At 36.8% G+C, this 22,806-nt stretch overlaps 1 protein-coding gene across 1 annotated transcript in view; it reads left to right on the forward strand.

The window, feature by feature from the left end:
- Positions 1 to 22,806, forward strand: part of LOC150100471 (mitochondrial protein C2orf69 homolog) — a 49,593-nt gene that overhangs the window by 6,421 nt on the left and 20,366 nt on the right. Inside the window, exon 2 of the mRNA XM_090402842.1 lies at positions 22,160 to 22,410. Coding sequence (XP_090258968.1) covers positions 22,186 to 22,410 — 225 coding nt within the window. The 5' untranslated portion in view covers positions 22,160 to 22,185. The remainder of the gene's footprint in view (positions 1 to 22,159; positions 22,411 to 22,806) is intronic.

Raw genomic sequence — 22,806 nt, forward strand, 5'->3', positions numbered from 1 at the left:
AGGTGAAAATGTAGAGGAGATGATAGTAATGGTTGGTATGAATGACCTGAGAGGTAGCATGAATCATGTAGCAAGACATTTGAGATGGATGTTAAGAATATTGCAACAGAAGTGATATTTCCATGGTATGATAATACAGACTGGGGAGAAGAGAAGTGATAATGAGTAAGATGATGTGAGAATGCACAGGCATGGGATATGTGGAGTACATTTGAGGATAGAAGAGAGAGCTTTATTCAAGAGATGGATTACATTTGAATACAGAAGTATGCAGGTATGTGAAGAGACTTATTTTGTGGCAAATTCATGCTTTAGGGCAGGGAAACTAGAATTCATGTGGGAATAGTGGCTTGAGAAATGATACTGTACACTACATCACAGAGCCAGGTAAAGTTATGCAGAGAGTAATAAAGTAGCTCTAAGACTACTTGCAGTGCACTGGTTTTTCTGTATACAAATGCTAGGAGTATTAAGAATAAAGAGGAATGATCATGTAGCATTGAATGACTCAGTCTCTCCAAAGATTGTTGGTCACAGTGAAATTTTAACTGAGGAGGATGTTCAATAGAAATCAAATGGTATAACATGTTTTGGCAGGATAAGGAAGGTAAACACAGCCTTTAAGTGTAATGATAAGAGATTAGTTGTGCTCTTTCAGAGTGGAGAATCACAGTGGAAATAAAACTAATGTTTGAGAGAGTACGGTGTGTGATTAGATGTTTATATGACATGATATTTAATAAGATGTTACTATAGACTAGGGAATCTAGATGATGATCAGCAGTAAATGTTTGGGCAAATTAGCTTGGTGTGCAAAGTGAGTGAGCATTATGGGGAACTTCAACAATAGCAGTATAAACTTGGGCAGAGGAAGCAGCATACCATACTAAGGGAACTGTATTTTTATTTTATTTTATTTTTTTTTGAGGAACACTCTCTTAGGTAGCACATATGATGTGGAAGGAATTGGATTTGGTCATAACATCAGAGGATCTGATTGTGACTAACCTGGAGGCTTCCTGATCAGCTAGTGACATATCTTGTAACCACATATTTTGCCACCTTGTGACTGGCAGGAGACCAAATACTGGGGCTGCAGGATGAACTAATGAGGCCATGTATGGACAGGAGACTGACTCTCCTGTATGCGTGGGCAGTATGGTTGCAGTCTGTCACCTTTCAGTGCATGCTCCACTTCCTTTTTATCTCTTTTTCACCAAACATAATGAGCTACAAATGAAAGAAATGCGTTTCCACTGCAGATGTCAAAAATTCTCCCACACAAAATAATTAAAAAACAAAACAAAACATAAAGAACTTCAAAAATCCATGCAAGAAATATCATAAACAACAACAGAAATCCAACAACCTGCTCACACCAGTTCTTACCGGAAAAAAAAAAAAAAAAAATTCCACATCCACTTCACCAACATCCATGGCCTAAACAGCAATAAAAACAATGTTAACCACCACCTATAGTCATATAAAGAACAACTGGCAATCTCAAAAAAAAAAAACAAAAAAAACTACTCAAACTCGCATGCCCAAACTACTCACATAGTTCTTTCTGCCACAAGGGTGGCACTTGTGCATTCATCAGAACTGACATACCATGCCAGAGACTGCAGATTCTTGAATTCCCACTATTTGATTTGCTTTGGCTCAAAATTTCTCTATCAAATCAATCTGCCCTTTTCATATGCTTTCTCTATCACTCTCTAAACTCCATCAACCACTCTGTCCCCTTCAACTCTTACCAAAGCTCGACTTTCTGCACCCAAAATATTATCCCAACAGTGAGGTCACGCTTAATGGGAACTTCAATGGGCACAACTCATATTGACTCCCCTCTTCCAGTTTCACTGATCAAGCAGGCAGAGTGCTGAAGTGTTTGTCATCAGTTTCTTATGAGAATATCAGTCAATCTCCTCCAATCTGCCAACACGTTTCATCTCTTCTTAAAAAGCTCCCCTTTCAGGTATACTGTGGTTGTCACTTCTCCTCTTGGAAACTTCGGCCACAACCTTGTACAAGTCTCTGTCACAGAACAACCTTCACCCACCAGTTCACAGTCTCATTTCCTTTGGACGAGACTGTGAAGGATGAATAGAATTCGCAGAGATCCTCCCAGTTGGCACAAGGGTGCCAATTGGGAGGATCTCTGTGACTCCTATTCATCCTTCCCATGGTTGACTACTTCAGTTCTGATCCAAACACCTGCTCAGACTGAATAACAGAAATCATCCTCACAGGAATGAATGTTTTCATCCCTTATTCCACTCCAAATTCTCAGCCACCATCCAAGCCTTGGTTCTCAAAAAAAACTGTGCCAATGCTGTAAAAGAAAAACCCTCTGCTTACCACATTTGGCTCAAGGCCAAAACTCCAGCTGCCTATACTGCAGCTTGCAACAGTTGCAAAAGAATCATCACCAAGTCCAATTCAGACTTTGAAAGGGCATAATGCTACAAACTTGTGTCTTGCCAAAATGGCAGTCACCCTTTCTGATCCCTTGCCAAGTCCAATGGGTGCAACTTCTGCCCAGCCAAGTTTTCACCACTCTCACACCCCAGTGGTACTCTATCACCTCACCAAAAGACAAGGCTAACTTACTGGCATCACTATTCTCTTCCAGTTCATGCATTAATGACTTGGGCAAAGTTCCCTCCACTCCACAAAGAATGGCTCCCTTCATGTCTCCCATAGTCTTCCGACAAAAAGAAATCTGAAGAATCCTTAATAATCTGAACACAAACAAGGCATCTGGTCCTGATGGTATCCACCTATTGCGTTAAAAAATTGTGCCCCCAGAATTAACCCGTATCCTGTATTGCCTCTTCAATCTATCAACTGGCATCTACCCTACACCATGGAAACAGGTCCACATCCAGCCCATCCCAAAGAAAGCTGTAAGTCAACTAATGAACTATTGTGCAATTGCTCTCACTTCTGTTCTCTCAAAAATTATGGAGAAGGTCATCAACAACCAACTCTTGAACCACCTAGCAATATGGATTCTGCCGCTCACAATCTGCAGCTGATCTTCTTGTTTTTTTTTTTCCACCCACATATGGACTCAGGCTCACGTGGTTGCCCTTGACATTTCAAAGGCATTTGATCGGGTTGGGCACAGTGGCCTACTCACCAAACAGCCATCTTATGGTCTGCCTTCCTCACTCTACAACTGGATCACTAACTTTCTCACTTTTTGCTCACTACATGTCATGGTGAGTTTACTCTCCTCAGATTTCCCCACCAATGCAAGGGTACATGAGGGTTCTGCTCTTTCACCCCACTCTCTTCTTCTTGTATGTAAATGACCTGCTCTCACAGATTTCTAATCCTATCCATAGCTTTGCTGATGACAGCACACTCCATTCCTCCTTTTCATTCGACAAACCTTATAGTGCTCAAGTATTGCAATCCTCAAGATCTACCATGACGAGGGACCTGAACTCAGATCTCCTAGCTATTTCCCAGTGGGGGCAAGGACAACCTTATAAACTTCAATGTCACCAAAAGTCAGTTCTGTTTTGAAAGAGCTCTCATCCCTTACTTTCAGTAATACCGAGATATCCAAACACAATCAGAGTTCTCTTCTTGGACTAACATACTACAACTGTAGCTTCTGCAGCCACCAAAAAAACTTAATGTACTGTCATAGCTGCTTTGGGTTGGTGCATCAAAATCCTCTCTAAGATTGCTCAATTCTATCCAGGTGAGGGCAGTCCCTCTCTCACAGATGTTCAGTTTCTGCCTTGTGTCTCTTCTACAGATACTTTCATGCATGGTGCTCTGCTGAATTGGCCACTATTATTCCTCCACTTTCTTCCAAAATCATTAAAGCAAGCCTCCTCTTTGATTCCATCTACTTCTGTCCTTTGGAACAGTCTTCCTCACTCAGCCTTTCCCGAAGATACAACCTCAGCTGTTCGAGCAAAAAGGTGAACAGACTCTTCCTCTCTTCTATTCCTCTTGCCCACACTTAGTGTGTTATAGGTCTTGTAGCCTTTGTAGTAGGTCAGATATAAAAAAAAAAAAAAAAAAATAGAAAAAAGAAAATCAGACAACCAGTCTCCAATCCATTGCACTAATCTAGTATCCAATCCTATCTGTTCCAATTTAACTACTAGTTTGTCATGTGGTAATCTGTCGAAAGCATTTGCAAAATCTAAATATACTTCCGTATATGCATCCCTCTTGTCAATGTATTCGTCACCTTTTTATAAGTAAGCAGATTGCTAAAACACAATTTTAGCAACTCAATCTGTTCATTAAAGAGAATTCTACTGCTGTCCACCCAGTTTGGAATCCTTGTACTCACTAGCTTTTCCAACACGTTGACCACAGTTACGGACAAGCAGATAATTGAAGCCTTGGTCTTATCCCCCCCCCCCCTTATGAAGTGGAAAAAGTTTGCTAATCTTTCCACTCCTTTGGTACCTGGGCTGATCTTTGACTTATGTTAAAAAAAAAAGTATGTTGAAGTTGTTAACTCCCTGGAACATTCCCTCAAGACTTACAGTGATATGCATCCCATACACGGCCATTTGCAGTCGAGAGAAATGCACAAAGACTTACAGTCTATAAGTGTTTGTGTATGTAAGTTTGATGAATTTTGACTTTTTATAATAGATTTGTGTATACTTTATGGTAGTAAATGATAAAATTGACTAGTATCTACATATATTTTAGGCATTCATGACATACCTTTTTCTTAATTTTTTTGATATTTCTAGGCTACATGGTTTGTATCTGTGCCTTTTTTTTTAAATTGTTGCAAATTTTCAAATACATTGATTAAAAAAAAAAAAAAAAAATCGCTTATAAGTGGACCAACACAGTTCCAACCCACTTCAAGGATCAGCTGTATTTTTGGATATTGCAGAATCGCAATTCAAATACAGCTGTGGGATATCAACTTGCACGTTATAAGAATGTGCAGAGGAATTAGCATTGTCTTTAATTGTTGTCTTTAAAAGTAATTTTTTACTTAAAATTACTTAAAAGTTAGCTGTGATAAAATCCTAAGGGAGTGGACGGAAGACAAAATGATTCTATTGAATAAAGGGGAGTTCCAAGGCCACAGTAGCAAATTATAGACTAATCAGTATCTTGAGGGATGCTTGTGAAGGTATTGAAAAAATTGATTCAGGAATGGGTGGATAAGTATTCTGTGGGGATAGGCAGCATGACTTCATGAAGGGTTATGCCTTAGTAATTTACTAATTTGTTTTTTTACCAACCAGGTATTAACTAGTTAGTAAAATTTAATAGCCAGTTACTAACTGGTTGGATGAAGGGAATGGCAACATATCAGGATGGACAGGGCCATCTCCAGATTACATTGCACCTTGAGGCAAACAATTAAATATTTCCCCTGATGGATTATAAGAAAATCTCCAATTGCTATTTTTATTACAAGCGAAACGTTAATGCAAAACGATTACATAATAATATTAATTAATTGTTTGCTCTACGGGAATATCACAATAAAACTGTTTATAAGCTCTTCTAAATTTAAATTATAAGCTATGTCTGCCTCTATCGATATAGTTGCTAGACCAACCAATCTTTCTTGGGTCATTGCTGTTCGCAAATAATTTTTAATCAGTTTAAGCTTGGAAAAACTTCTTTCCACACTTACTACGCTAATAGGAATTGTTAGTGTTACAACAGCGCCTACCATAATATGGCTGAAGAAGCACCCTTATTAAGCCTCACCATGAGGCAGACTGCCTCTATGCTACATGCTGTTGACGGTACTGGGGATGGATATGAAACTGGTGACATTGATACAAAGGTTGCTGATAGACAGATATTAGAGTATTAAATGGAGGAACAAAACTCAAGGGAAAGAAGATGAATGGCAGCTTGGGTGGTGCTGTTTAATTTGTACATAAATGACAGGAAATAATTTCAAAATTGCTTGCTGATGAATTAAGGTAAAGGCTTGCAGTATGATTTATGTAGACTCACAGTAATGGCAAATGATAATTGATGCCAGATTAATGTGAAAAAGTTAGTTATGCATTTTAGTATGGAATTGTGTTTCAGGAAATTGGAAGTAGGGATTTGGGAGTGTTAGTGGATAGGAAGTTCAGAGGCCAAAGTGCAAAAATGGGCAAGGGTAGCTCATAGGATTACTTGGTTAATGAAGGTCTAGAAGATCTAGAGGCTAGTCACCAAGATGGTAAGTTGTCTGTTGAATGTTCCAGAGGATGCTGAATTGTTTGTGGGATGCAAAAGTTGGTTGATAAGCAGAAAAGATGATATGTGATTAAGTTACCAAACAATACATTTAAGTTACCAAAATGTTTTATAGGACTGATGTTTTTGTTAAGGCAACAAATGTAAAAGTGGATGGGAAAATGTATGTTTTTTTTTGTTGTTGGATTTTGGAAGTTTTTTTTTATTGTTTTGTAGGATTTTTTTTTGTGGTAAAAAGAATCTATCTTTACCTAGTATTCAAGATTAGAATTAGCAAAACAACTATAAACTAAAAATATTAATATGCCTGTAATTACAAAAACACAAAAGAAATTAAATGTAACAAAAAGCTATAAATGGTTTAACTGTGTTATATAGTGGAGTGGACCATCATATCAGAGCTTCTAGTGGAGTGACCATTTTAATTGATGATAAATGGAAAATAGAATACAGAAGTTCAATTTTGTAAATGATCGAATGCTTAAATTGGGATTCCAATTTAAGCATGCACACTACTGTTTTTTGAATTCAATTCCTGTTGTTCTTTAGTTGTATACTGGTGAATTCTTATGATACATAAGATGAAACATTTGCATAATAAAAAAGTTATTTACTGTTGCATACATGTCATTCTATTGATAAGGGAAATAAAATTTTTTCGGATCATTACTTAGTAGTTTATAAAATAGAAATAGTAACAAAACAGAGAAAGGAAGTAAATAACAAAAAAAAAAAAACAAGAAAGAGGAACAAGTATACCAAGTATCTGTTACAAGAAGGAAGCATTAGAATGTGATATCAATCACTTAACAAATTTCCTAAAAGAAGCCAAACTCAATGAAGTTATAGAAGAAAATCAAAACTTTAATAAAGGTGATTCATAAAGCAACCTCTGAAGTACAGGTAACCCCCATATAACACTGCATTCTTACAACACGGTTTGAGAATTGGGGAAAATCCCCATATAACACGCCATTCCTACAACACGTTCTCGCTATAACATGGTTCGAGAATTGAGGAAATCACTGTACAACACGGGACATCGTGAGAGCTTTTTAGAGCAAGCACCATCTCATTCGATACTTTTCATTCGTGTATGTCATGTCAGATTTGCATACAGAATTTTAAAATTTATTAGAATTTTAAATTCATTTTGTTCGTGGAGTATTAAACATATTTTAAGACTTTCACTGTTTTCTTCTTTGTACTATTCTTTGTATGTAAATATGACAGCTTCTCCCAGAGCACCAATATTTGAAAAAATGGAAAAAGCTCTTAGTATTTGGATTGATGACTGCTGAAAAGAATGGATCCCACTGGACACCAATGTTATTAAACATCATCATCAAATTCCTGCCATGTACCCTCAAGGGGTGTACAGGATATGAAAGTACTACATTACATCATTACTAACTTCCTATCTACAATTTTCCTCCAAATCAGTCTGTTACTTGTCAAGACTCCAACATTATCAGATCTTATATTTCTATCGTCTAAGGCACTTTGTACCGTATCAATCCACCTATATCTTGGTATTCCCCTGGGTCGTTTTCCTGCCAACCTGGCAGAGAACACTTGTTTTGCTAATCTTTCCTCTCCCATTCTATTTAAGTGACCATACCACCTAAGATTAGCTCTGCTAACACATTCCTGGATGCTGACAATGTCAAGTTCTTTCCTAATATCCTCATTTTTAATATGATATTGCCATTGATGCCATCTGTTCATGACTCTAATCTTTCTCAGGACTCTCATATCTGCGGTCTCTAGTCTTTGGTCAAGTGTTTTACTTCTGACCCAGCTCTCAGATCCATAAGTTAAAACTGGTTTGAACACTGTCTTGTATACAGCTAATTTAGTGTTCCGACTAATTTCTCTCTTATTCCATATGAATTTATTCAATTGACTTCTCACCATACTGGCTTTGCTGATTCTGTTGTCTATTTCTATATTTAATTTACCATCTTCAGTAAAAATTGTGCCTAAGTAGCTGAAATGTTTTACTTGTTCCACAGGTTCTCCATTCACAACACAGTTGACATTTTCATTGATTCTGCCTATTTTCATTGTCTTTGTCTTTTTATTGCTGACCTTCATACCATATCTATTACAACAGCTATTCAATTTAGTCAGAAAATCTTGAAGACTTGTAGCGGATTTATTTAGAAGCATAACACCATCTGCATAAAGCAAAGAGCTGACATTAACATCTCCAATTTTGATATCAGGTTTAATACCACTTTCCTTCATAATGTGATCCATATAGATAATGAATAACAGAGGGGATAATGTACATCCTTGTCTCACACCAGATTTAACATTAAACGATCTTCCTGTACTTCCTTCAATTCTAACTGCTGACTTACAACTCAAATAAAGACTAAGTATTGCTTGATATAATGCCCCATTCACACCATATAACTGCAGCGTATTGAATAGCTTCACTCTTGGCACCTTGTCATATGCCTTTTCCAAATCGACAAAACTTAAATACAGATCTTTGTTATATTTCCATGCTTTCTCGACTATTTGTCGTAAAGTGAAGATCTGATCCTGACAGCCTCTATTTGGCCTGAATCCAGCTTGTTCTTCACCAAGCTTTTCTTCCACAATTCTTCTCAACCGTTTCTCAAGTATACTTGCATAGATCTTGCCAGGAACACTCAGTAGGGAAATACCTCTGTAATTCTCACATTCAGTTTTATTTTCCTTTTAATATATGGGTACTATGAGAGCTCTACTCCAATCATCGGCAATTCGTCCCTCAGTCCAGGCTTTCTGAACTATGCAGTGCAGCCATTGTAAGACTTTTATACCACCATACTTCAGCATTTCTGGTCGAATATCATCTACTCCTGCTGCCTTTCCACATTTCAAGCCTTTTATGGCTCTTTCTACTTCAAGTATGCATATGTATTCCTGACTGCATGCCTGGTCAGTGTTTTTTATCACTGTGCTGTCATCACTGCTTGTTTCATTTAGCAGTTTTTCAAAGTAATTACTCCATACTTCAAGGATATCTTTTTTTCTCCTGTTTTCATGTCACCTTTATCATCTCTAACTCCTTTTACAGCACTCTTTCCTCCATTCCTAAGCTTCTTCAACAACCTCCAGAATATTTTGCCACCTTCTTGATATTTATTTTCTATATTCTTGCCAAAGTCCTCCCATGACTTTTGTTTAACTAGTTTTACACAGTGTTTAGCTTTCTTACATTTGTCTCTGTATTCTGTAAGAGTAAAAGCTGACTTATTTGCGCGGAACTTTTGATATGCTTTCTTCTTTTCCTTCACTGCCTCTTTAACTTCCTGTGTCCACCAGGGAGTTCTGATTTTTTTATCCTTGCACACAACCTCACCACATGCCTCTCTGCCTGAATCAATCAGGGTTTTCTTCAGAGTTTGCCACTGAATCTCCAAGGTTTGATTCTGTTCTCAAACTCTTTCATTTTCTTTTCAATAATCTTTCTGTATTTTAGTCTACAGTTCACATCTGAGAGCTGCTCAACTTTTATTCGCTTTAAAACTTTCTTATATGTTATTCTTTTCAATATGAAATTCAATTTGATCCTGCTCAAGACTAAATAGTGATCACTTCCAATTTCAAATCCTCTGTACACTCTGGTGTCCTGCACAAGGGAGAAAACATCACTATCAACAATAATATAGTCAATGAGACTTTTCTTATTCCTAGCCTCTTCTCTCCATGTGAATTTGTGCACATTTTTATGTTGAAACATGGTGTTAGTAATAACCAGTCCATGTCCTGAGTAGAAATCCAACAGATATTTGCCATTATTATTAGCTTTGCTCTTTTCTCCAAAGTTTCCCAAAATATTTTTGTGTCTCAAAATCATTTCCTACTCTGCTATTTAGATCCCCAGCAAGGACACCAACGTTTCCTTTTTCATTGTGTCAGTTGCTTTTTCTAAAGCGTCAAAAATTTCCTCCACTTCTACCTTAGTAGAACTTCTGTGGGACCATAGGCACAACTCTACTTGAGACTACCTGCCATTCAAGAAGATTAGCCTCATATTTTGTGTTATACTATGGCTACTCCTTCTTTTCCTTGATTGGCATTGCCTGAATATAACATTTTGTATTTATTGCTCAGAAAGATCTCACCAGTTTTGGTCTTTTTTGTTTCAGTCACCCCTATTATGTCGATCTGGTACTTATCTAATTCCTCAGCTAGCTCCATTTCTTTGCCATTCAGTCTTCTTACGTTGATAGTACTGATCGTTAACTCTGGTGATGTTGCGCTGGGGTTTGTTTTCAGATTTGTTCCAGTAGCTGACTTTTCGCTGTTCGCCCTGGTTCCTTGGCGAAAACAATGGGGGCCTTGTTTAACCGTGCGACGCCCCAGCCGGCATGAATTTTTGTCATGTTGTACCATCATTTTTTATTTTGGTTTAACCAATAAGAATACAATTTGGTCGGCTAAATCCCAAATTGCCAGCCTATCATCGTTTGTTCAATATCAAAGTAGATACTCAACAGGGTGCACTACGAGAAGGTGAGGACTGGACATTAGGTCAGAAGCCCTGGTCGGTTGTCTGCATTCCTTTAAAGGCTATGTGGAGGTCTCCTCTCAGTTATACAGCTTTGACCCTTAAGCACCCCTTTTATGTTATTAAACATAAAGTTTAATAACACACTTTTATGTTATTAAACTATATATAAAGCTTTAAAAATTTACAACTACTTAAAAAAAAATGGAGAATCTGCTATTAACCCCGACTTTGTTGCTAGCAAAGGTTGGTTCAGCTGTTTTTGAAAACACTTTTCATTACAAAACAAAAATACAAGGGGGAAAGTACATCAGCTGATAATGAAGCTGCCAAAACTTATCCAAAGGAATTGCAAAAAATTATAGAACAGGGTGAATATACAACATATCAGGTTTTTAATGCTGATGAGATGAGCCATTGGTGGAAAAAAATGCCCAAGAGAAAATTTATTTCAAAAAATGAAAAAGTTGCACCAGGTTTTAAAGCATCCAAAGACCGTGTAATATTACTTATGGGCAGTAACGCTTCAGGTGATCATATGGTAAAACCCATACTAGTTTATAAATCCCTCAATCCTCATGTAATGAAAAATCTAAATAAGAGTGCTTTACCGGTATATTGGACGGCAAATAAGAAAGCTTGGGTAACTATTGATTTATTTAAAAAATTATTTTTAAACTGTTTTGTACAAGTATGGAAAACTACTTAAAGCCGAAAAATCTAGATTTTAAAGTTCTGCTGATATTGGATAATGCACCCATTCATCCGAAAGATTTAAATCACCCAAATGTCAAAATAATTTTCTTACAACCAAATACAAGTTCATTACTTCAACCATTAGATCAGGGAATTATAGCTACATTTAAAACTAATTATATCAAGAAATCATTGGGTTTCGAATAAAGTCGACGACGAATCTATCGAAGTCATGGAGGCATGGAAACTTTTTACAATTTTGGACTGTATTAATCTCATAACTTCATCCGTCAAAGAAATCTGAGATAAATCAAATTAATTCGGAGGACGTTAGCACAGATGGAAACCTTAAAAATCATAAAGAAAGGCCTAGACTTAGCCGAACAACTGGAGCTATATTTTCTAAATGAAGATCCTTCCACTGAAAGAAGCACAAAATTTAAGAGAGAACTTCATAAGTGCTCAGCGAAATTTATAAAGATCTCTCAGCTAAAAGCAAACAATCGAAAATAACAGATTTTTTGCAAAAAAGTAGAGCATAGAACTCAAGATGCTGCTGGAGAAAGCTCAGAAGATGAGGATATTTTGCCAGAAAGAAAACTCCCTCGTTTAATGATGCTTAGTAGTGATAACGAAGAACATTATGTATGAACATTGAGGTTGGTGTCGAGGCTAGCTGGTGAAGAGACGTACTGTCGGAGAGCTCCTGAAAGATTTGTGATTTTTGTTGATTTATTAAATATTTTGTTAGATTTAATTGTGTAATTTTAGTATATTATTGTAGTTTTATTAGTGTAGTTAGTGTGCTAAAGTGTTTTATAACATAATCAATGTCGGGAAGTCGCCGCTAGATGGATTCGTAGTGTGTAGTGTTCGTGAGAGCTCCTGATAAGATAAGCGTTATTTTCAGTTATCGTTGATAAATTTACTTTAATATTGCGTAGTTTTGTTTGCCTTGCGTATCTTAGTGCGTCTGTTTGTGTTTTTGGTGTTTATAATTTGATAAAATACGTTACTAGTAAGTATGGCTCCAGTTCGAAGGAAAATGGCAGCCAGTAATGATAGTTCGCCATCTTCTTTCAAGAAAGGTAATGTAAAGGAGATGATTCAGTGTACTATCTGCGAAATGTGTGCTTTGCGGAGTGTGTGGATGGTCAGAGTGTGGTTAGATGATAATAAAGGAGTGAATGTGTGTAGAAAATGTAAGGAGAATGAGGAATTGAAGTGTATTTCGGATCGTGAGTGTGATATTTTTGTCAAACTTCAGAATGAAGAAAATAGGGATATGACAAGAAACGGCGAGGTTGTACCAGAGAATTGTGAGAGTGTGAATGATAGTATTAATGGTTTTACAGGGAATAAAAAAAAGATGAGCTAGATGCAATGAGTGAGATCGCGTTGTTGAATGGTGCGATACAAAGGGCAAAACAGCAGCTAGAGCGCATGAGCAAAAGTTGACTGAATGAACTAACCAATAATAAAAAGTATGACAGGAAAAATAGGCATATGAGTGTGAACATGAACAAAATGAAGGATAGAGTGCTGTATGGAGACTCGTTAGTACGAGATGTGTTAGTAGAGGATTTGACAAAATCGTACCAACCTGGTGCAACCATAAAGGATGTAACTGAGTCTATTAGAGAGCAAAAGGAAAGGGTGAAAGAAATGATTGTTGTGGCAGGTACGAATGATTTGAAAGGAGCTAAAATGGAAATGATAGAAGACCTGAATGAATTGTTTGAGGTTGCAAAGGAAAAGAGTGAGAGAGTTAGAATGATTAGTCTTTTGCCACGGTATGACAGTGAAATGTTTAAAAGGAGGCCATGATTGTGAATGACTTTTTGCATGGGTTATGTATGACGAGTGGTGTGGAATTTGTGGATGTGTGGAGTGAGTTTGATGGGCGAAAGGATCTATATAAGATGGATGGCTTGCATTTGAATGGTATGGTGTAAGGAGACTTGAGAAAGTGTTGCTGAATGTAGTGGATGTGCAAATTCAGGGAAACTAGATTTATTAAGGGGGAGGGTACATATATAGTCCTTTGGGAGGCAGTTGAATGTATGAATGAATATAATATGCCCGAGCGAATGAGGACAACAAATCAGAGTTGGATAGTTAATATAAGGCATCAAGGTAGGGTTAGGGCTAATGGGGGTCTTAAATTCATGTACACTAATGCTAGGAGTATTAGGAACAAGAAGGAAGAGTTTTTGGCCATGGTTGGCACTTCCAGACCACCGGTTATTGGTATTAGTGAATCAAGGCTGACTGTAGATGATATAGCTAGTGGGATTGAATGTGATGGATATAGTGTGTTCAGGAATGACAGGGAGAATAAAATGGGGGGAGGAGTATTGTTGATGATAGCTGATGAGCTACAGCAAAGGAGAATAGAAGTTGAATTGGTGGATAGAGAAAAGAGCACATTTGAGGCCATTTGATGTGAGATTGTGGCTAGCAGAACTAAATATACAATTGGGTGCTGCTATAGACCAGGTGATGGAAAAGATGGTGGTGACAGTATGCACAAGCAAATAGAAGAAATGAGTGGAAGGAGGGTAATTATTATGGGAGATTTCAACTATGGTCGCATTGATTGGAGTGAGGAGAGGACACACGGGAGGAAGAATTTGGATTTTATGCGGTTATTAAGGGATAACTATCTGCGACAGCATGTAATGGAAAATACTAGGGGTCGACTCGAGTGCTTGACCTATCAATTACATCTGAGGATTTGGCTGTAACAAATATGACCACATTGCCACCAATTGGTGAGAGTGATCATAGGGTCTTGACTTGGAAGGTGGCTAAAGGTGTGGAATTTTCAATTAAGACAGGGTACGTGTGGAATTATCGGGCAGGAAAGTATGACAAGCTTAGGAGTTTGATTGGTTCAGTGCCATGGCATGTACAACTGCAAGGACTAGAAGTTGATAGTGCATGGGAGGCAGTTAAGAAGTGTTTGCATGAAGCAATGGCTGACTGTATACCTAGAGTCCGAATAATAAATCAAGTAGGGGTTAAATGGATGAATAACACCATTAAGCTTGAGCTGCAAAAAAAGAAACAACTATGGAGGGAATTTAAGGAGAAAGGTGACCAGCAGGCACATGAACAGTATAAAGTGCAGGCCAGAAGGGTAATGAGTGTGGTAAGAAAAGCAAAAAAGGATTACGAAAGAACATTGGCCATGCAGGCTAAAGAGAATCCTAAACAGTTTTTTAGATATGTAGCAAGTAAAGGAAAAATGTACATGGCAGAATGATTTTAAAGAATGCCGATGGTAGGGAGGTAACTGAATCAGTTGATATAGTTGAGTTACTGAGTGAGCACTTTGCAAGTATACATCAACCAGGTGGTGACATTGCAGAAACGAATAAATCAGTAGATTATGCGGGAATTGTGGTGAATGAAGTGGAGGTGAGTAGTCTATTGCATAACCTCAATGTCAATACATCCGTGGGATTGGATGGTATACCAGCTCGTGTCATACAAGAAGCAGCTAAAGAATTGTCAGTACCCTTGACCATTTTGTTTAATTTGAGTCTCGGGTCTGGGTTAGTCCCGAGGGGTTGGAAAGAGGGGAAAATAGTTCCACTGCATAAAGGTGGTTCCAAGACTGCTGTTGTAAATTACCGACCGATTAGCATATCAGCAATCATTGTCAAGGTTTTAGAGAAATTAGTCAAGAAAAGAATACAGGATTGGATAGATGAAAATGGGATATTGTATGGGGGACAACATGGTTTTGTGAAGGGTAGATCATGCCTCAGTAACTTGCTCACGTTTTATAACACAGTGACGGCTGAACTGGATAGGGGTAATGGGTTTACAGTGATACTACTGGACCTTGCCAAGGCCTTTGACAGGATACCACATGGAACCCTAATCAGTAAACTGGAGCAGATGGGGATAGATATAGGGTTGGTGAGATGGATAGGAGGGTGGTTGAAGGAGAGATACCAGAGAGTGGTTTATTCAGGAGTGGAGTCTAAAAGACGGCTTGTGACTAGTGGTGTGCCGCAGGGCTCTGTTCTTGGACCACTGCTTTTCAATTTGTTCATCAATGATATAGGAAAGGATTTGAGAGGAAGTGTTCACTTGTTTGCTGACGATGCAAAGTTGGGTAGAGCAATTGTGTGTGCACAGGATGTCAAAATTTTACAGGATCATTGGGATAGTTTGGAGGACTGGGCTAGGAAAAATGGATGTCAATTTAATGTGGCAAAGTGTAAGGTTATGCACTTTGGGGTGAAAAGAATAGCAGCAGTATATCGCATTGGTGGAACCGTACTCCAGGAGATTGATGAGGCCAGGGATTTGGGAGTGTTGGTGGATAGGGAATTGAAGTTTATGGGGCACATTGCAAAAGTGACTAAATCAGCTCATCAAATCACTTGGCTTCTGAAAAGTACTTTAACATGCAGAGACAAACAAGTTGTTGTTCCTCTGTATCGAGCCTTGATAAGACCCCATCTGGACTACTGTGCCCAGTTATGGGCACCAGGGTTTCTTCGTGATGGGGAGGAAGTGGAGAGGATCCAGAGACGAGTGACCAAGATGATAGCAGGTCTGTGTTGAATGAACCTTATGAGAATAGGTTGAAGATTTGTGGGTTGCAGAGATTGGACGATAGGCGAAGGAGGGGGTGATATGATTGAGACATTCAAATTACTGAGGGGTTTCTATAAGATTGATCCAGAAGATATTTTTGAAAATATGACTGGTGGTGGGAGGACTAGGGGCCATGCATGGAAGCTGTGCAAGAGCGTGGTTGACAAGGGTGTTAGAGCTTGGTGTTTTACTTGGGGAGTGGTGAATGAGTGGAATAAGCTTCCAGTCTGTTGTGGGTGCTATGACCGTGAATGAGTTCAAGGCAAGGTATGATAGATACTGTGTCAATGTCGAATAGTTGTTCTTGACATGATGTTAGGGCCTCCCTCGATGAGTGTCGACTCCTTGGAGTTGCCCGGAACAGTAATAATAATAATAATATATAACGTTATGTAAACATTATGTAATAATGTTAATATGTAATACTTTTGATCAATTATTGTTTTAATAAACATACATTTCTCTTAGTTATAAAAAGAAAGTAGTATATATATTTTTTAACTTTTGCAACCAAACCTTGTTTTTTGTACTAGTTCTTTGTTTCGTATAACAGGAATTCACATAACACAGCATTTTTTAGGAACCTAATGACCGTGTTATATGTTATACATATATTATATGTTACCTGTATTTGGGGAAAAAAAATATATATATGTATATATTAAAATGAAACCCATTAAAAATTTGGAACACATATAGAAAATGCAATAAAAAGAAAAACAAATAGCATACAAATCATTCTTCCAAAAACATACAGAAGAAACATAAGAAATCTGCAAAAACAAAAGAAAAATAGCTTAAACAGAAACCTCACCAATATTTTTGGGACAGATTTATTAATAAAATAGAAGATATACATGGAAGACAAGGCATAGCCTACAAAATATTAAGAACATTAAACAATGAAGAAGGGGTGCTTAATGGTCAAAGCTGTATAACTGAGAGGAGACCTCCACATAGCCTTTAAAGGAATGCAGAGAACCGACCAGGGCTTCTGACCTAATGTCCAATCCTCACCTTCTCGTGGTGCACCCTGTTGGGTATCTACTTTGATACTGAACGAACGAGGATGGGCTGGCAATTTGGGATTTAGCCGACCAAATTGTATTCTTATTGGTTAAACCAAAATAAAAAATGATGGTACAACATGACAAAATTTCATGCCGGCTGGGGCGTCGCCCAGTTAAACAAGGCCCCCGTTGTTTTCGCCAGGGAACCAGGGCGAACAGCGAAAAGTCAGCTACTGGAACAAATCTGAAAACAAACCCCAACTCAACATCACCAGTGTTAAAGATCGGTACTATCAACATAAGAAGCCTGAATGGCAAAGAAATGGAGCTAGCTGAGGAATAAGATAAGTACCAGATCGACATAATAGGGGTAACTGAAACAAAAAAGACCAAAACTGGTGAGATCTTTCTGAGCAATAAATACAAAATGTTATATTCAGGCAATGACAATCAAGGAAAAGGAGTAGCCATAGTATTCAACACAAAATACAAGGCTAATCTTCATGAATGGCAGTCAGTCTCAAGTAGAGTAATGTGGGCAAATATGAGAATGGGGAACTGGACAATGAGACTTATTTGTGCCTATAGTCCCACAGAAGGTTCTACTAAGGTAGAAATGGAGGAATTTTTTGACGCTTTAGAAAAAGCAACTGACACAATGAAAAAGGAAAAGTTGGTCCTTGTTGGGGATCTAAATAGCAGAGTAGGAAATGATTGTGAGACATACAAAAATATTTTGGGAAAATTTGGAGAAAAGAGCAAAGCTAATAATAATGGCAAATATCTGTTGGATTTCTGCTCAGGACATGGACTGGTTATTACTAACACCATGTTTCAACATAAAAATGTGCACAAATTCACATGGAGAGAAGAGGCTAGGAATAAGAAAACTCTCATTGACTATGTTATTGTTGATAGTGATGTTTTCTTCCTGGTACAGGACACCAGAGTGTACAGAGGATTTGAAATTGGAAGTGATCACTATTTATTTAGTCTTGAGCAGGATAAAATTGAATATCATATTGAAAAGAATAACATGTAAGAAAGTTTTAAAGCGAATAAAAGTTGAGCAGCTCTCAGATGTGAACTGTAGACTAAAATACAGAAAGATTATTGAAAAGAAAATGAAAGAGTTTGAGAACAGGAATCAAACCTTGGAGATTCAGTGGCAAACTCTGAAGAAAACATTGATTGATTCTACCAGAGAGGCATGTGGTGAGGTTGTGTGCAAGGATAAAAAAATCAGAACTCCCTGGTGGACACAGGAAGTTAAAGAGGCAGTGAAGGAAAAGAAGAAAGCATATCAAAAGTTCCTGGCAAATAAGTCAGCTTTTTCTCTTACAGAATACAGAGACAAATGTAAGTAAGCTAAACAGTGTGTAAAACTAGCTAAACAAAAGTCATGGAGGACTTTGGCAAGAATATAGAAAATAAATATCAAGAAGGTGGCAAAATATTCTGTTGGTTATTGAAGAAGCTTAGGAATGGAGGAAAGAGTGCTGTAAAAGGAGTTAGAGATGATAAAGGTGACATGAAAACAGGAGAAAAAGATATCCTTGAAGTATGGAGTAATTACTTTGAAAAACTGCTAAATGAAACAAGCAGTGATGACAGCACAGTGATAAAAAAACATTGACCAGGCATGCAGTCAGGAATACATATCCATACTTGAAGTAGAAAAAGCCATAAAAGGCTTGCAATGTGGAAAGGCAGCAGGAGTAGATGATATTCGACCAGAAATGCTGAAGTATGGTGGTATAAAAGTCTTACAATGGCTGCACTGCATAGTTCAGAAAGCCTGGACTGAGGGACGAATTGCCGATGATTGGAGTAGAGCTCTCATAGTACCCATATATAAAAAGGGAAATAAAACTGAATGTGAGAATTACAGAGGTATTTCCCTACTGAGTGTTCCTGGCAAGATCTATGCAAGTATACTTGAGAAACAGTTGAGAAGAATTGTGGAAGAAAAGCTTGGTGAAGAACAAGCTGGATTCAGGCCAAATAGAGGCTGTCAGGATCAGATCTTCACTTTACGACAAATAGTCGAGAAAGCATGGAAATATAACAAAGATCTGTATTTAAGTTTTGTCGATTTGGAAAAGGCATATGACAAGGTGCCAAGAGTGAAGCTATTCAATACGCTGCAGTTATATGGTGTGAATGGGGCATTATATCAAGCAATACTTAGTCTTTATTTGAGTTGTAAGTCAGCAGTTAGAATTGAAGGAAGTACAGGAAGATGGTTTAATGTTAAATCTGGTGTGAGACAAGGATGTACATTATCCCCTCTGTTATTCATTATCTATATGGATCACATTATGAACGAAAGTGGTATTAAACCTGATATCAAAATTGGAGATGTTAATGTCAGCTCTTTGCTTTATGCAGATGGTGTTATACTTCTAAATAAATCCGCTACAAGTCTTCAAGATTTTCTGACTAAATTGAATAGCTGTTGTAATAGATATGGTATGAAGGTCAGCAATAAAAAGACAAAGACAATGAAAATAGGCAGAATCATTGAAAATGTCAACTGTGTTGTGAATGGAGAACCTGTGGAACAAGTAAAACATTTCAGCTACTTAGGCACAATTTTTACTGAAGATGGTAAATTAAATATAGAAATAGACAACAGAATCAGCAGAGCTGGTATGGTGGGAAGTCAATTGAATAAATTCATATGGAATAAGAGAGAAATTAGTCGGAACACTAAATTAGCTGTATACAACACAGTGTTCAAACTAGTTTTAACTTATGGATCTGAGAGCTGGGTCAGAAGTAAAATACGTGACCAAAGACTAGAGACCGCAGATATGAGAGTCCTGAGAAAGATTAGAGGCATGAACAGATGGCATCAATGGCAATATCATATTAAAAATGAAGATATTAGGAAAGAACTTGACATTGTCAGCATCCAGGAATGCGTTAACAGAGCTAATCTCAGGTGGTATGGTCACTGAAATAGAATGGGAGAGGAAAGATTAGCAAAACAAGTGTTCTCTGTGAAGTTGGCAGGAAAACGACCCAGAGGAAGACCAAGATATAGGTGGATTGATACGGTACAAAGTGCCTTACAAGACAGAAATATAAAAAAACCTGATAGTCTTGAAGTCTTGACAGGTAACAGACTGATTTGGAGGAAAATTGTAGATAGGAAGTTAGTAATGAAGTAAATTTTTCATGTAGTACTGTCATATCCTGTACACCCCTTGAGGGTACATGGTAGGAATTTGATGATGATGATGATGATGATGAACAATGAAGAAAGAGATGCAGCATAAATCAACATAAATGACAAGACAAGAGAAACTATGGATAGAACACAAGAATTTATGGTATGACCCAAATTTAATAAGAGAAAATAATAATAAAGAAATCATTACTGATACAGAACCAGTTAGATTAGAAGAACTATAAGAAGCAATAAAGATATTAAAAAAAAAATTAGAAAATCAACCAGATTAGATGGCATAAATACAGAGCCAATTGGAAATATGGTAGAGAATGTTTACATCACAGATTCTTGCAATTAATAACTGCTGGAGGAAATGTCAGGTTCCATCAGATTGGTCAAAAGCTAAGGTTATATCTATATTTAAGAAAGGAGTTGGAGATGATCATGGAAATTACAGAGGAATAAGTTTATTAAATACAGGTTACAAAATTTACAATACAAAATCCTGAATTAAAGACTTAGAAATGTTGCAAACGGTCTAGTCTGAGCAAAATGGTTTCAGACATGGAAGATTGTGTTTAGACAAGAATTTAATTTAGAGATTCATCTGGCCTTTATAGATTATGAAAAAGCTTTTGATAAAATACACAGAGAAAAAAATTATAGAATATAATGAAAAACAAGGATATCCATTAGATTTGGTACAAGCTATAAAAAGATTATATAAAGATGTGATAGGATTATTAAAATGTGGAAAACAAACATTATCCGGTTAACCTGAAGAACTGTTATGGAAATAGAAAAATGCTGTATGCAGATGAGCAGATTGTATTACAAGACTGTAAAGATGACCTTCAAATATCAGTTTATGAATTAAACAAAATAAGCCAACAATAATTTCACAAAAGAAAAAAAAAAGTCATGGCATTTAAAGGTTGGGATCATGTTATGTCAAAAAGAATCATAGAAAATAAAATGATAGAACAGGTGGCACAGTTTAATTATTTAGGCTGCATAAGCTTAAAAGTTATTTAAAAAAGCACAAATATGCCTTAGTAGAACTTTTATTTTGAGGAAACTTGTTTTTGGCATCCTTCATGGATACATAAGCTTTATTCATGTTCTCCCACATCACTAATTTTTATCAGTGTTCTAATGAAAGAGGCTTTTTCACAGTAGAGTGATTTTATAGCACGTGTTTTGTGTCTGACAAGTGATATATAGGCTGGTACATTGTGCCCTGTGATTGGAAAAGGCCCGAGTTCAATTCCCATCATGACAAGAGGAATCTTTATGTGGTCTTTTTCAGTTGAAGGTGAGTTAGCCAATCACATAGGGGTAGAAGGATTTTTTTCTCCTGGAAACTCGGATTTTTCATCCCGCATACAGCAAATCTGCCATCAGAACACATGCAATTTATAGATAAAAAAAAATAGTGCTATTGGTGGTGATGGCGGTAGATGGCATTGATGGTGGTGTGTGATGGAAGAATTAAACAGTAGGGGTAACTGTGAGGTGTGTGGTAGGATGCACTCCCATGATGAATCCTTGGAGGTGTTGCATAATAATACATACATACACTATATAGAAAAATAGACATTGCATACATTTCAGTGAAATAAATATTTTCCAAAAAAAAAAAAAAAAAATCTTGAGAAAAATATTTATTTCACTGGAATAATTTCTTCTTCTTATTCAGTATGTATGACTTCATATAGTTTGTAATTCTTTTAAAATGTTAATTTCCAGTGAGGAAATTTTGTGATTGTCTAAGAAATGAGTACACTTCTTAGACAGTTTTAAGAAATTGTCTAAGAAATGTTTTGTTCAGTAGCATATTAGTTGCATGTATAATTCACAGGCTGAACTCACTGTGTCGTGCTGTTTTTTTTTACTTTTTTTATTGTTATTTACTAATAATTTTTTCCTGCTTTACAGAAATATACTAAAATGATTCATATTGGATGCATTACTGTTCCATTATCATTATGGTTATTCTCCAGTTAAAGAGTTTATTCAGTCTACTTCCTAGGATGTCTTTACAAGTATCAACAGTAGATGCTCACCAGCTGAGAAGGCTAACTGGAATAGAAGGTATAGAAGGCAAGAAAAATGATATTCTCTATCATCCTGTTAGTGGAAAAATGTCAGCTGCAAGTAGAGTAATTTATTTTGGTGGTGATATACAGGTAAATATTATATTAACATAATGAACATAACTATATTTTCTCTATAATTAAACATAGTAATTTAATAATTACTTTATTAAAAGAATTGAATCCTTCAGTTATCTTCACTTTTTTTTTTTAAAATATTATTTGATTTTATAATTTCCATTTTTTTATATTAGAAGTGTTTCAATAAAAACTGTATTGCAATATGAAATGTTTTGTATTTTGTTTATGCTTTTGACTGAATATAATACTAGTCTGTTTTAGTAAGGTAAAGTTTTCATTTGAAAATAAAATTTACTACTGTTCCATTCTCAAACACTCTACCTTGTAAATCATGCTGTCATAAAAAGTCTTTGGAGAAACAATCAGTGATGCAACTTATTTACTTCTGCCGAATATGTATTTATATCA

The sequence above is a fragment of the Typopeltis vanoorti genome, chromosome 13 (genome assembly GCF_054136105.1).
Source record: "Typopeltis vanoorti isolate ZY-2024b chromosome 13, IOZ_Tvanoo_1.0, whole genome shotgun sequence".
NCBI classification, from domain to species: Eukaryota; Metazoa; Arthropoda; class Arachnida; order Uropygi; family Thelyphonidae; genus Typopeltis; species Typopeltis vanoorti.